Source organism: Pistacia vera, unplaced genomic scaffold, assembly GCF_008641045.1.
Source record: "Pistacia vera cultivar Batoury unplaced genomic scaffold, PisVer_v2 Contig246, whole genome shotgun sequence".
In the NCBI taxonomy this organism is placed as follows: Eukaryota; Viridiplantae; Streptophyta; class Magnoliopsida; order Sapindales; family Anacardiaceae; genus Pistacia; species Pistacia vera.
The window spans coordinates 1,474,899-1,490,901 of NW_022196053.1; the positions used below are offsets into that span (position 1 = coordinate 1,474,899).

The 16,003-nt window shown below is 37.2% G+C and overlaps 3 protein-coding genes and 1 pseudogene across 3 annotated transcripts; 3 read left to right on the forward strand and 1 right to left on the reverse strand.

Annotated features, from left to right (window-relative positions):
- Nucleotides 1-112: 112 nt before the first annotated feature.
- On the reverse strand, nucleotides 113-2,893 carry LOC116131992 (phosphoglycerate mutase-like protein 4). The gene is made up of 7 exons (XM_031417681.1): nucleotides 2,817-2,893; nucleotides 2,645-2,726; nucleotides 2,233-2,283; nucleotides 2,041-2,151; nucleotides 1,091-1,222; nucleotides 796-871; nucleotides 113-610 (listed from the first exon to the last, which is right to left on the reverse strand). Exons 1-7 carry the CDS (start codon nucleotides 2,849-2,851, stop codon nucleotides 390-392), a joined length of 708 nt encoding a protein of 235 aa, XP_031273541.1. The 5' UTR covers nucleotides 2,852-2,893; the 3' UTR covers nucleotides 113-389.
- A 2,986-nt stretch (nucleotides 2,894-5,879) lies between these two features.
- Nucleotides 5,880-6,842, forward strand: LOC116131974 (protein MIZU-KUSSEI 1-like). The gene has a single exon (XM_031417656.1). It carries the CDS (start codon nucleotides 6,045-6,047, stop codon nucleotides 6,744-6,746), a length of 702 nt encoding a protein of 233 aa, XP_031273516.1. The 5' UTR covers nucleotides 5,880-6,044; the 3' UTR covers nucleotides 6,747-6,842.
- A 2,687-nt stretch (nucleotides 6,843-9,529) lies between these two features.
- Nucleotides 9,530-10,283, forward strand: LOC116131914 (annotated as a pseudogene).
- A 2,624-nt stretch (nucleotides 10,284-12,907) lies between these two features.
- On the forward strand, nucleotides 12,908-13,986 carry LOC116131983 (protein MIZU-KUSSEI 1-like). Its single transcript, XM_031417674.1, has one exon. It carries the CDS (start codon nucleotides 13,074-13,076, stop codon nucleotides 13,773-13,775), a length of 702 nt encoding a protein of 233 aa, XP_031273534.1. The 5' UTR covers nucleotides 12,908-13,073; the 3' UTR covers nucleotides 13,776-13,986.
- The last annotated feature ends 2,017 nt before the right edge of the window (nucleotides 13,987-16,003 follow it).

A 16,003-nucleotide genomic window follows, 5' to 3' on the forward strand; every position in this document is an offset into this window, starting at 1 on the left:
TCGCCGTTCAATAAATAATAAGTCGCTTCCTCCAATGGATCTTACGGGGGCTACTTTTTTATTTTTTTGTTTAATTTTTTCCGACTATCGAGTTTTAAAAACTATGTGATGTTATAACAGCAGGAGGATGACAATTATATCAATGGTTCTAATCATCTAATAATTCTCAACGCTCATTACTCTTCGTCTTTGCAACACGTCCCGAGATTTAATCATCCTGCTATTACTAATTTCAATCGACTTGTGACTTTGACAATAGTATATGTGCAAGCAGATAGCCATTCAAAGTGAACAAATGCCCAATCTAGACCACAGATTTTCTGGCCATTCAAATGGAATGAAATTTGAATAAATGCAGAAAGCCAGAGCCAGTGGCCGTCTCTTATAAACTAACCAGAAGTCTTGTCACCACCAAAGGCAGTCTCCAGATAGCCAGTTTCACTAAGATGGCTAATGTCACCCCATGTATTTATCATCCACTCCTCTTCAGCTAGGCGAAATATATTCACTGATGCATTCATTATCTTCCCTGGCAATTTTTCCGTTGGAGCAGAAAGCCTGTGAAATGCTCTTACGACTCCGCCGTGAGTGACCAACACCACTCTCTCTCCTGTAAAACAAGTTGCTAGCATACTGAAATATATGTCGGAACCATAAAGAGATAATGATGTACGATTAGCACTTTTGGTAAACCTTGTTGAAACGAACAAAATTCTTGCCTAGTATTGGTGTCAATTAAGATGGTTTTGAACAATCAAATAAATTGAATTTATGGGAGATAATAATAGAGCCTACCTCTATGCTTCTTCCCAATTTTCTGCAATGAAGATGTGCAGCGGTTATAGAGTTGATCAAAACTTTCTCCACCTCCCTACAAGCCACCATCAGATAACTGAGATCAGTAATATATACATAGAGCAAACTGTGATTAATATATAAAGTTCTAAGTTCAAACTGAAGTAGCATAAGTTTACGAAGAGGATTTTTCTGGATTGCCAATAAATTTTAATGCCCGCATATTTATTCATTAAAAAAGGTTTATCATCACAGTGCCAGCTTCAGCTAACAAACAAACTATGTGACGACATACTGGGATTTCTTGATCGGTCCTTGGTGACAAAGATGCTAAATAAGCATCTGGCTTTAACACTGCTGCTTCTTGTAATGTAAACCCTTGAAGATCTCCAAGATGTCTTTCCCTCAACTCCGGATCTGTTGTGACCTGAAACAGATTGAAACAGTTCTAAAGCAAATATAAAGCAGGAGACAATAAATGATCCACATTAGTACTCCCATGAGGAATACAAATTATCCAAGATCATCAGTCTTTCGGAAGCACGTCCAGTCAATTCGTTTTAACATTATGCACACATGTATCATAAACTTCTCTCAAAATTTCCATAAAACGCCTAGATGGCAATTCATCTTTAATCACATTCCACACCCTTTCATTCATATATCCTGTTTTGACCACCACTATTACAAAATCTTATCTTCTGTTAACAATGACCAATGTCACTGTGATTTTTGTGTGAGACTCAATGTCAGCAATATTTTTGGTTCAACTTCTTTTCTGCATTTAATAGATTGATTTGTATGCTGAATTTTCACCCATTAATTAAGACTACCAAGTTGACAAAGTACAGGAATCAGTTAAACTAATACTCTGCAGTAATAGGATTATCAAGACTGTCAAATAAAAAATTGATTCAAGTTAAGATGAAGAAGGAAAAAAAAACATTTTCCAATTCAACCACAAAACAAACTCGAAAGCCATAAACATGATCCAAAGATTTGATGGAATTGATTGTTCTTTTTCAAAAAAGGATATTGTTGATAAACAAGCCACCACATAATGTTGTTAGTAAACAAACAAGTACTATTTTCATATAAGTCATTCAGCTTACTTACTTCCAGCAATGTAACTGATATCAGCATCCAGTACACTAGGTTAGCACATCACTCATCCATTCCATAACCATAAACTGGTAACAAACAAAAGCTATGAAAACTGTAATAGAAGTTCTTTGAAAAATTAACCTCGGGGATACCACATGTGCTTGCAATAATATGAGCAGTCTCCATAGCTCGTTTCAGATCGGAAGAGTATACAGCTGAGATTTTCATCTCCTTTGAGATTCGATTAGCAACCTTAAAATAAAAAAATAAAATACAAGCAAGCACTTTAGCAAGCATAGCGCAAAAAACCAAATAGAAGCAAATTTAACTTACAGCAGCTGCTTGCTGTCTCCCAACATGATTCAGTTCCACATCCAGATGTCCCTGTAAAATAATTATAATTGAAAACATGAAATGAATAGATGCTAGAAAACGAACCTAACATACAGCATAATCTATTCAAGGTATCTTGAAGTGATCAAACAAGCTAAAGCATCTCCTGGCAATTGAAATAAAAGCAGTGATTATGAGTTACTAATTGAACTAAAGTGACAATCGACCGAAACCCTAAAGAAGCCCATTTGGTACCTAAAAAGATTTCTATAATTCAGTAATTATTAATAAAGCTTAAAAATACATAAAAATTCACATGTTTCTCATATATACGAAACAAGTTTGCTCTTTTCCTTGATTTCTTGGATTTTTAACTATCATCGAGTTACGAAGTGATGATAAAGTAACATACCTGAATTCTCCCATCAGCATTCCACGCTGTTTCTCCATGACGCACCACTATAATCTCCGCATAATCAACAATTGCACCGGCACTTTCGCAATCACATTCAAAACAAACCACATTAATGATCAAATCATATTAACACCCAAAATCAAAGTGAAAGGAAGAGGGAAAAACAAACCTTGAATCAGGGTTGACAGGAGTTGATTCGGTCATGGAGATACAGACTCTAGAGATCTTGATTCTTGATGCCGTTATGGAAGTTAACAAAGAGGCGGGAACAATTTATGTTGAGTGTGACACGTGCAGGTTCAGCATTATAGCCAAGATTTGTGCTGCGGGCTCTTTACGCAACTTTATTTGGGCTGAAAATGGGCCGAATATCTGGGCCTGGTTAGCAATTGTGACTGTAACTTCCCACCAATATGACAATAACTTCACTATGATTGCTGGTCTCTCAATATCTTCTAATAAACAAAATAGTACCTTTTTTTTTTTTTTTTTTTTTTAAGGTATCGGAGTTATCCATGCCTACATTTGAAGTTTGTCTAATCTTTAAGACCATAGGACACCCTTCAAGCCCAATAAACTAAGGTCCAAAGTAGTTTTTAAAAATATTGAATTTTTGTTATTATCAAATATAATATCTTAGAGAAGAAGTTAGAAAATAGAAAATAGGTTTGAAATATAGTGATGAACAGCTAATTAAGTTGCAAGATTTTTCATGTACTTGAGCAAGCAAGAGCATCTTAGTATTACTTTTCAAATATATTTATTGTTCAGTACCCAAATTAAACAAAGGCTTCCTTAATGAGATACATATGGGACGCCATGGGTTGCTTTGTGAGAAGCTCAATTTTATTCAGTACTCAAATAAAAACATCCATATGGGATTGTCTGCCTGAAGGGTCCCGTCCCTGTTAGCTCACAGTTTTTTTAGGGTAAACAAACCTCTTTTAAGTGTATATTAATTTATTAATGGAAACAGTTATCCACCTACCAGTGGCCAAATTATGAAGATGGATAAGGCTCACTGATAAAGTATTATACTCGAGGTTCAAACATTTCAATATATTTCTTCCAAATACAAAAAATATCACCCTTTCCCACTACTTCTTTCACAGATATCTGCTTAAAATATCTTTGGAAAGGTACCAAATTCAGGTCGAATAATACTTTGGGTACTAATGGATGAGTACTAATATGTGTACTAACTAAAGTATAGTACCCGTACTATGCGCATAGTACGGGTACTATACTTTAGTTAGTACACATATTAGTACTCATCCATTAGTACCCATAGCATCACTCATTCAGGTCATCTGGTTCCGAAACAGTAGGTTAGCCAGAAGCAGAAGCATAACCACATTTCATATCTACAAAATAAGCATATTCAAAAGCAGCAACCATTACTGAAAGCACTGCCCTTTGGGTATATAGACTATGTCAAATAAATGTGCGGCTGCCCATCTGTCTGTCCATTGTATTCTAATCATAGAAGTTTAGGAACGCGGTTGCACATGTATATGTATAAAAATAAATGCTCTTAGTTTGTTGTTTCTTGATGGATGCTCGGAAGGTAATTTGTAATCGGGCCTTCTCCTAAGTTATATAATATTAATGTAAGATGTTAACATTATTAAGATTTTTCTAATAATAAATATAAACCATAATCGCAGAACCAATTCTGGTTAAGTGTCAAATAGAACTGCAAAACAAAGTGATGCAGAATGAGGCAATCCCATCACCGCCACAATAATTGGAGGCAACGACAAAGCAGCTTAGATTGTAGAATCATTTTAGATCACTTTTGTATAATGTCAAAAACAAAAAGACTTTAAAAACCAGGTAAAAAATAAATGATAACTAGTAAAGTTAAATCATATGATCAAACGAGTTCCCAAGCCAAAAATGTCAAATCTATCCTTTCAATCAACTTTATAACAAATCAATTATGGGTAAAGTGTCCATTATTCGTCGGCCTTATCACTTTTTTTTTCAGTCTATCAGTTCATTTAGCTTTATGTTGCATCAGATTCAGATCAAATTCAACTCTTCTTGGTAAGAATAGCTAACACGCCACCAACTAATGCGCTTAAATGAACATAACTTTAGTCTAATCAATGCACGTTCTTGATGATTCGGCATGTCCAGCTTGGAGGGCCTCACATGCTTCAAAGTAGAAATGGTTAGGACGATTCAAACCACGACCAGTCACTCAAATTTTTCTGCTCATTTGCTTTTGTTATTGTCAACCATTTATTGTTGTTGTGTTGCTTTACAAACTACAGTTATTATTGAAATGGTCCATGTTTTGCCCCATGGAACACTCTCGTAGGATTAGAATTGAAACTGTGCGTCTGAGTTTGCAGAAAAAGCAAACGTTGGTGATTGAGTTTCATCAGTATCAAACATACCACGTTATTAACAAGACGGTTCTTGGTAAAATGGGATCACTTTGTCAAGCCTAGTGATTAAATCATGACTTTGTATATGTAGATGTATATCATCAAGATGCCTTACGCGGCAAATTCGATTTAGCATGTTTTCGCCGACATTGGTGGCCTTCTTTCTAATTAGTCATGTCGAAGGACCCCATCTACGACACTGACCTGTTTTGGACATTCTGCTTAATTGCTTCATATTGCTTTAAGCAACAAATAATTAGTTAAATTGTGTTTATCTATGTAACGTTAATTGAAATCAAACAAGAAGAACATTACAAAAGAACTGTGAAGTGTGGATATTATAACAAGTAACCCTTTGTCATTTGTGTAGCCTGAATTGCTTTTAGAGTGACGAATAAGAGTATGAAGGTCTGACAAGGATAAAGTGAAGGCAGAAAAAAAAGTCTGAATGACAAGCAATAAAGGCAAATTTCCATGGATAAACAGGAGAAATGTTAGAGGAAAGATGAGCTGCACCTCAATAATTAGGGAGAGTTTGGAAAAAAAGTATAAAGCAAGTGACGTTGATGCCTTATGTAATGATCAGAGAGGCACATGCTAAACAAACATTACCAGAGTCCTTTTTTCATCATTTAGAGTTTTTTCTTTTCTTCCCTTCCCATTCCCTACAACTGGTGGTCCGACCCTCTTATCTTATCGCATTCAACCCCTTCTCTTTTTCATCACTAAACTTGGTCACATCAACCTTTGGTCCCATTCTCATTTTCCTTTTCTCTCTAAAATTAAACCCAACTTGTATATTAATTTTCTCTTTCCTCTTCCCCCCTTAAAAAAAAAAAAGATTCCAAGGACACTCTAACCGAGTGACCAACCACCTTCTTCCTAACTCACTCCCTACTTCATTTCCTTTTCCTTCTATATGTATCTTGTACCACTCAACTAAACCTTATTCTTCTACCTCTCTAGTTTCTTGATTTTTCTTTTAGTAAGTTTTATCTAAGATGCCTCCAGTGCATTCTAGTCCATACTATCAAATGGACAATCCAGCAATCCTATCTTTGCTCCGCCATACTACTACAGTTCATCATCATGAGAAGCGTTCCAAGTCCACCGGAGGAGGTCTCTTAAAAATGTTCAAGCTCTTTCCTATGCTAACCTCAGGCTGCAAGATGGTTGCACTATTGGGTCGACCACGCAAACCTTTACTCAAGGACAATGCTACAACCGGTACTATTTTTGGTTTTCGTAAAGGCAGAGTTAGTTTAGCCATACAAGAGGATCCTCATTGCTTGCCAATGTTTGTGATAGAGCTTCCTATGCTTACAAGCGCACTTCAAAAAGAAATGGCTTCTGATATTGTCAGAATCGCGCTGGAGAGTGAAACCAAGACTCATAAGAAGAAACTATTGGAAGAGTACGTTTGGGCTGTGTATTGTAATGGAAGAAAAGTTGGATACTCTATTAGGAGGAAGACGATGTCCGACGACGAGCTTCATGTGATGCAACTTCTTCGAGGTGTATCAATGGGTGCCGGTGTTCTTCCAAGCCCAAACGAGAAGGAAACAGCAGATGGAGAATTGACGTACATGAGAGGAAGATTTGAGAGGGTGGTTGGATCCAAGGATTCCGAAGCTTTGTATATGATAAATCCAGATGGTGCACCAGGGCCAGAATTGAGTATTTTCTTTGTAAGAACTCATTAGACTTCATGTGTACCATCCTAGGTTATATTGTGAATTAAAATTAATTTGTCAAGAGTGGCATTGAAAAAAAACAAAAACAAAAAAAAAAAAAAAATTGCTCCAGCTTTTGAGTCCCATTTTCTTTTTCATAGCTAATGGATTGGATATATAATTTTATATATTTCCTTAATAAACATGTGAAAAGCAAATATCTCATGATCCCTTTGTCTAATCTTAAAATACTTAGACGATTGTTCATTGAAAATTAAGCTTCATAAATGTTGATTCAGTTGAGATTTGTGCATACAAAGTCTTGTGCGGTCAATCCGGAGAGAAGATATTTAGATTTGCTCAATTGGAAGGAAGATATTCAGATTGACTTAGATTCTAACTAAGGTAGCCGAAGATCATGCAACTTCCTAATCCTACGTATTTGAATCTTATCTCAACTCTATCATACAAATGGGTGCTATATAAACCCATCATAACTTATTTTCAAGGGGGTTGAGCAATTGTTCTAAGCAAATTTTCCTAGGAATTATACTATTCTTTGTAAGCTCTCAAAAACAATAAGATAATAGTGGACGTAGGCTGAAGTTCTAACTTGCCAAACCACTTTAAAAATCTCTCTATCATTTACTTTATTGCATTTATTATTCATCCACTGCTGGTTATCCATAATTACGCGCACATCGATTTCAATTCCAGCAGGGTCGATCGGATCTCGATGGTTGATGCAAAATTCTGTACCAACATTTTGACACTAAAAGGAGGGTCTGATTCACAGCAGCTCTCCATGTTTTTCCCTCAATCTCAACTTCTTCAACAAATCCCAGCTTCTTAATCTCGAATCATGTCATCAAATGTAAAAATCTAAGCAGGATAAAGTTTGAATCTGGCTAAGTGTAAACATAAGAATTGTAGCCCTTTAAGTTCGCTTTCCGATGGTTCAAGAATCATCCAAATATGAGGTCTACAGCTCAAGTTATCGTCAAAATACTGAAGCTTGTTCCAAATCAGAGTTCTCAGATCGCGTGGCCAGATCACTCAAATCGCATGCTCAAATCTCTCATATTAGAAAGAGCTCGCTAGCTCTCTAGCTCTTAAGCTCCCAAGCTCTCCAAGCTTTCTGATCAAGCAATGCTCTCAAATCAAGCTTTCCATGCTTTCTAATCAAGCTATGCTCTCAGATCAAGCTCTCCATGTTTTCTGATCAAGCAATGCTCTCAGATCAAGCTCTCCAAGCTTTCTGATCGAGCAATACTCTCAGATTAAGCTCTCCAAGCTTTCTGATCAAGCAATGCTCTTAGATCAAGGTCTTCATGCTTTTTGATCTAACAATGCTCTCAAATCAAGCTCTTCATGCTTTCTGATTGAGTAATTCTCTCAGATCAAGCTCCCCATGCTTTCTGATCGAGCAATGCTCTCAGATCAAGCTCCTCATGCTTTCAGATCAAGCAATGCTCTCAGATCAAGCTTCTCATGCTTTCTGATTGAACAATGCTCTCAAATCAAGCTCTCCATGCTTGTTGATCGAACAATGCTCTCAGATTAAGCTCTCCATGTTGCCTGATCGAGTCATGCTCTCGATCAAGCTCTCCAAGCTCTTGGATCGAGCAATGCTCTCATATCAAGCTCTCCATGCTTTCTGATCGAGCTATGCTCTCGGATCAAACCCTCCATTCTTTCTGATTGAGCAATGCTCTCAGATCAAGCGCTTCATGCTTTCTGATCGAGCAATGCTCTCAGATCAAGCGCTCCATGCTTTTTGATCTAGCTATGCTTTCAGATCAAACTCTCTATGCTTTCTGATCAAGCTATGCTCTCAGATCAAGCTCTCCATACTTTTTGATCGAGCTATGCTCTCAGATCAAGCTCTCCACGCTTTTTAATCGAACTCCTCGCACTCTCAAATCAAGCTCTTTATGCTCTCAGATCGAGCTTCATATGCTCTTAAATCAAGCTCTTTATGCTCTTTGATTAATCTCATAAGCTCGCTCATTCGCTTGAGATCACATGTTCAAGATCTCTCAAATTGCGGCAAGCATAATTCAAGTTCTTCAGTTCGAGACTGCAGCCTATAGTGCGACAACCATCCAAATCAAAGACACGAGTTTTTGAAGAGTGATTACGCACTCCAAAAACTGGGGGGCTATTGTTGTGCGGTCAATCAGGAGAAAATAATTCCATATTATGAGAGAAAATATTTAGATTGGCTCAATTTGGAAGGAAAATATTCAGATTGACTTAGATTCCAACTAAGGTAGTCAAAGATCATGCAACTTCCTAATCCTACGTATTTGAATTTTATTTCAACTTTATCATGTAAATGGGTGCTATATAAACCCATCATAACTTGTTTTCAAGGGGGTTGGGCAATTGTTCTAAGCAAATTTTCCTAGGAATTATACTGTTCTTTGTAAGCTCTCAAAAACAATAAAATAACAGTAGACATAAGCTCAAGTTCTAACTTGCCAAACCACTTTAAAAATCTCTCTGCCATTTATTTTATTGCATTTATTATTTATCCACTGTTGATTATCCGTAATCACGCACATATCATTTCAATCAATAAATTGGTCACATCAACCTTTGGTCTCCATTCTCATTTTCCCTTTCTCTCTAAAATTAAACCCAACTTGTATATTAATTTCTCTTCCCTCCCCACTTAAAAAAAGATTCCAAGGACAATCTAACCGAGTGACCAACCCCTTCTCCTAACTCACTCCCTACTTCATTTCCTTTTCCTTCTATATGTATCTTGTACCACTCAACTAAGCTTATTCTTCTACCTCTCCAGTTTCTTGATTTTTCTTTTAGTAAGTTTTATCTAAGATGCCTCCAGTGCATTCTAGTCCATACTATCAAATGGACAATCCAGCAATCCTATCTTTGCTCGCCATACTACTACAGTTCATCATCATGAGAAGCGTTTCAAGTCCACCGGAGGAGGTCTCTTAAAAATGTTCAAGCTCTTTCCTATGCTAACCTCAGGCTGCAAGATGGTTGCACTATTGGGTCGACCACGCAAACCTTTAATCAAGGACAATGTACAAACCGGTACTATTTTTGGTTTCGTAAAGGCAGAGTTAGTTTAGCCATACAAGAGGATCTCATTGCTTGCCAATGTTGTGATAGAGCTTCCTATGCTTACAAGCGCACTTCAAAAGAAAGGTTCTGATATTGTCAGAATCGCGCTGGAGAGTGAAACCAAGACTCAGAAGAGAAACTATTGGAAGAGTACGTTTGGGCTGTGTATTGTAATGGAAGAAAAGTGATACTCTATTAGGAGGAAGACGATGTCCACGACGAGCTTCATGTGATGCAACTTCTTCGAGGTGTATCAATGGGTGCCGGTTCTTCCAAGCCCAAACGAGAAGGAAACAGCAGATGGAGAATTGACGTACATGAGGAAGATTTGAGAGGGTGGGTGGATCCAAGGATTCCGAAGCTTTGTATATGATAAATCCAGATGGTGCACCAGGGCCAGAATTGAGTATTTTCTGTAAGAACTCATTAGACTTCATGTGTACCATCCTAGGGTATATTGTGAATTAAAATTAATTGTCAAGAGTGGCATTGAAATATCAAATATAATATCTTAGAGAAGAAGTTAGAAAATAGAAAATAGGTTTGAAATATAGTGATGAACAGCTAATTAAGTTGCAAGATTTTTCATGTACTTGAGCAAGCAAGAGCATCTTAGTATTACTTTTCAAATATATTTATTGTTCAGTACCCAAATTAAACAAAGGCTTCCTTAATGAGATACATATGGGACGCCATGGGTTGCTTTGTGAGAAGCTCAATTTTATTCAGTACTCAAATAAAAACATCCATATGGGATTGTCTGCCTGAAGGGTCCCGTCCCTGTTAGCTCACAGTTTTTTTAGGGTAAACAAACCTCTTTTAAGTGTATATTAATTTATTAATGGAAACAGTTATCCACCTACCAGTGGCCAAATTATGAAGATGGATAAGGCTCACTGACAAAGTATTATACTCGAGGTTCAAACATTTCAATATATTTCTTCCAAATACAAAAAATATCACCCTTTCCCACTACTTCTTTCACAGATATCTGCTTAAAATATCTTTGGAAAGGTACCAAATTCAGGTCGAATAATACTTTGGGTACTAATGGATGAGTACTAATATGTGTACTAACTAAAGTATAGTACCCGTACTATGCGCATAGTACGGGTACTATACTTTAGTTAGTACACATATTAGTACTCATCCATTAGTACCCATAGCATCACTCATTCAGGTCATCTGGTTCCGAAACAGTAGGCTAGCCAGAAGCAGAAGCATAACCAGATTTCATATCTACAAAATAAGCATATTCAAAAGCAGCAACCATTACTGAAAGCACTGCCCTTTGGGTATATAGACTATGTCAAATAAATGTGCGGCTGCCCATCTGTCTGTCCATTCTATTCTAATCATAGAAGTTTAGGAACGCAGTTGCACATGTATATGTATAAAAATAAATGCTCTTAGTTTGTTGTTTCTTGATGGATGCTCGTAAGGTAATTTGTAATCGGGCCTTCTCCTAAGTTATATAATATTAATGTAAGATGTTAACATTATTAAGATTTTTCTAATAATAAATATAAAGCATAATTGCAGAACCAATTCTGGTTAAGTGTCACATAGAACTGCAAAACAAAGTGATGCAGAATGAGGCAATCCCATCACCGCCACAATAATTGGAGGCAACGACAAAGCAGCTTAGATTGTAGAATCATTTTAGATCACTTTTGTATAATGTCAAAAACAAAAAGACTTTAAAAACCAGGTAAAAAATAAATGATAACTAGTAAAGTTAAATCATATGATCAAACGAGTTCCCAAGCCAAAAATGTCAAATCTATCCTTTCAATCAACTTTATAACAAATCAATTATGGGTAAAGTGTCCATTATTCGTCGGCCTTATCACTTTTTTTTTTTCAGTCTATCAGTTCATTTAGCTTTATGTTGCATCAGATTCAGATCAAATTCAACTCTTCTTGGTAAGAATAGCTAACACGCCACCAACTAATGCGCTTAAATGAACATAACTTTAGTCTAATCAATGCACGTTCTTGATGATTCGGCATGTCCAGCTTGGAGGGCCTCACATAGTTAGGACGATTCAAACCACGACCAGTCACTCAAATTTTTCTGCTCATTTGCTTTTGTTATTGTCAACCATTTATTGTTGTTGTGTTGCTTTACAAACTACAGTTATTATTGAAATGGTCCATGTTTTGCCCCATGGAACACTCTCGTAGGATTAGAATTGAAACTGTGCATCTGAGTTTGCAGAAAAAGCAAACGTTGGTGATTGAGTTTCATCAGTATCAAACATACCACGTTATTAACAAGACGGTTCTTGGTAAAATGGGATCACTTTGTCAAGCCTAGTGATTAAATCATGACTTTGTATATGTAGATGTATATCATCAAGATGCCTTACGCGGCAAATTCGATTTAGCATGTTTTCGCCGACATTGGTGGCCTTCTTTCTAATTAGTCATGTCGAAGGACCCCATCTACGACACTGACCTGTTTTGGACATTCTGCTTAATTGCTTCATATTGCTTTAAGCAACAAATAATTAGTTAAATTGTGTTTATCTATGTAACGTTAATTGAAATCAAACAAGAAGAACATTACAAAAGAACTGTGAAGTGTGGATATTATAACAAGTAACCCTTTGTCATTTGTGTAGCCTGAATTGCTTTTAGAGTGACGAATAAGAGTATGAAGGTCTGACAAGGATAAAGTGAAGGCAGAAAAAAAAGTCTGAATGACAAGCAATAAAGGCAAATTTCCATGGATAAACAGGAGAAATGTTAGAGGAAAGATGAGCTGCACCTCAATAATTAGGGAGAGTTTGGAAAAAAAGTATAAAGCAAGTGACGTTGATGCCTTATGTAATGATCAGAGAGGCACATGCTAAACAAACATTACCAGAGTCCTTTTTTCATCATTTAGAGTTTTTTCTTTTCTTCCCTTCCCATTCCCTACAACTGGTGGTCCGACCCTCTTATCTTATCGCATTCAACCCCTTCTCTTTTTCATCACTAAACTTGGTCACATCAACCTTTGGTCCCATTCTCATTTTCCTTTTCTCTCTAAAATTAAACCCAACTTGTATATTAATTTTCTCTTTCCTCTTCCCCCCTTAAAAAAAAAAAAGATTCCAAGGACACTCTAACCGAGTGACCAACCACCTTCTTCCTAACTCACTCCCTACTTCATTTCCTTTTCCTTCTATATGTATCTTGTACCACTCAACTAAACCTTATTCTTCTACCTCTCTAGTTTCTTGATTTTTCTTTTAGTAAGTTTTATCTAAGATGCCTCCAGTGCATTCTAGTCCATACTATCAAATGGACAATCCAGCAATCCTATCTTTGCTCCGCCATACTACTACAGTTCATCATCATGAGAAGCGTTCCAAGTCCACCGGAGGAGGTCTCTTAAAAATGTTCAAGCTCTTTCCTATGCTAACCTCAGGCTGCAAGATGGTTGCACTATTGGGTCGACCACGCAAACCTTTACTCAAGGACAATGCTACAACCGGTACTATTTTTGGTTTTCGTAAAGGCAGAGTTAGTTTAGCCATACAAGAGGATCCTCATTGCTTGCCAATGTTTGTGATAGAGCTTCCTATGCTTACAAGCGCACTTCAAAAAGAAATGGCTTCTGATATTGTCAGAATCGCTCTGGAGAGTGAAACCAAGACTCATAAGAAGAAACTATTGGAAGAGTACGTTTGGGCTGTGTATTGTAATGGAAGAAAAGTTGGATACTCTATTAGGAGGAAGACGATGTCCGACGACGAGCTTCATGTGATGCAACTTCTTCGAGGTGTATCAATGGGTGCCGGTGTTCTTCCAAGCCCAAACGAGAAGGAAACAGCAGATGGAGAATTGACGTACATGAGAGGAAGATTTGAGAGGGTGGTTGGATCCAAGGATTCCGAAGCTTTGTATATGATAAATCCAGATGGTGCACCAGGGCCAGAATTGAGTATTTTCTTTGTAAGAACTCATTAGACTTCATGTGTACCATCCTAGGTTATATTGTGAATTAAAATTAATTTGTCAAGAGTGGCATTGAAAAAAAACAAAAACAAAAAAAAAAAAAAAATTGCTCCAGCTTTTCAGTCCCATTTTCTTTTTCATAGCTAATGGATTGGATATATAATTTTATATATTTCCTTACTAAACATGTGAAAAGCAAATATCTCAAGATCCCTTTGTCTAATCTTAAAATACTTAGACGATTGTTCATTGAAAATTAAGCTTCATAAATGTTGATTCAGTTGAGATTTGTGCATACAAAGTGTTTTGCGGTCAATCCGGAGAGAAAATATTTAGATTGGCTCAATTTGGAAGGAAGATATTCAGATTAACTTAGATTCCAACTAAGATAGCCGAAGATCATGCAACTTCCTAATCCTAGCCGAAGATCATGCAACTTCCTAATCCTACGTATTTGAATCTTATCTCAACTCTATCATGTAAATTGGTGTTATATAAACCCATAACTTATTTTCAACGGGGCTGGGCAATTGTTCTAAGCAAATTTTCTTAGGAATTATATTGTTCTTTGTAAGCTCTCAAAAACAATAAGATAACAATGGACGTAGGCTCAAGTTTTAACTTGTCGAACCACTTTAAAAATATCTCTGCCATTTACTTTATTGCATTTATTATGCATCCAGTGCTGGTTATCAGTAATCACGCGTACATCAGTTCTGATCCCAGCAAGGTCGATCGAATCTCGCTGATTGGTGCAAAATTGTGTACCAACATTTTGGCACTAGAAGGGGGGCCTGATTCACAGCAGCTCTCCATGTTTTTTCCCTCAAGTCTCGACTTCTTCAACAAATCCCAGCTTCTTAATCTAGAATCACGTCATCAAATGTGAAAATCTAAGTAGGATAAAGTCTAAATCTGGCTAAGAAACAAGAATTGTAACCCTTCGAGTTAGCTTTCTGACGATCCAAGAATCATCCAACTATGAGGTCTACAGCTCAAGTTATCATCAAAATACTGAAGCCTGTTCCAAATCAGAGTTCTCAAATCGCGTGGTTAGATCGCTCAGATCGCATGCTCAAATCTCTAATATTATAAAGAGCTCGCTAGCTCTCTAGCTCTCTAGCTCCCAAGCTCTCCAAGCTTTCTGATCGAGCAATGATCTCAGATCAAGCTCTCCATGCTTTCTGATCGAGCAATGCTCTTAGATCAAGCTCTCCAACCTTTCTGATCGAGCAATGCTCTCAGATCAAGCTTTCTGATCGAGCAATGCTCTCAGATCAAGCTTTCCATGTTTTTTGATCGAACAATGCTCTCAGATCAAGCTCTCCATGCTTTCTGATTGAGCAATGCTCTCAGATCAAGCTCTCCATGCTTTCTAATCGAGCAATGCTCTCAGATCAAGCTCTCCATGCTTTATGATCGAGCAATGCTCTTAGATCAAGTTTCTCATGCTTTCTGATCGAGCAATACTTTCAGATCAAGCTCTCCATGTTTTCTGATCGAACAATGCTCTCAGATCAAGCTCTCCATGATCTCTTATCGAGTCATACTCTCAGATCAAGCTTTGGATTGAGCAATACTCTCAAATCAAGCTCTCCATGCTTTCTAATCGAGCTATGCTCTCAAATCAAACCCTTCATGCTTTTTAATCGAGCAATGCTCTCAAATCAAGCGCTTCATGCTTTTTGATCGAGCAATGCTCTCAGATCAAGCGCTCCGTGCTTTTTGATTGAGCTATGCTCTCAGATCAAGTTCTCCATGCTATCTTATCAAGCTATGCTTTCAGACCAAGCTCTCCATGCTTTCTGATCGAGCTATGCTCTCAGATCAAGCTCTCCATACTTTTTGATTGAGCTATGCTCTCAAATCAAGCTCTCTGCGCTTTCTAATCGAACTCCTCGCACTCTCAAATCAAGCTCTTTATGCTCTCAAATTAAGCTTTATATGCTCTCAGATCAAGCTCTTTATGCTCTCTGATTAATCTCATAAGCTCGCTCATTCGCTTGAGATCATGTGTTTAGGATCTCTCAGATCTCTTAGATCGCGGTAAGCATAATTCAAGCTCTTCAGTTCGAGACTGTAGCCTATAGTGTGACAACCATCCAGATCAAAGACATGAGTTTTTTAAGCGTGATTACGCACTCCAAAAACTTGGGGACTATTGTTGTGCGGTCAATCCAGAGAGGATAATTTCATATTATGAGAGAAGATATTTAGATTGGCTCAATTTGGAAGGAAGA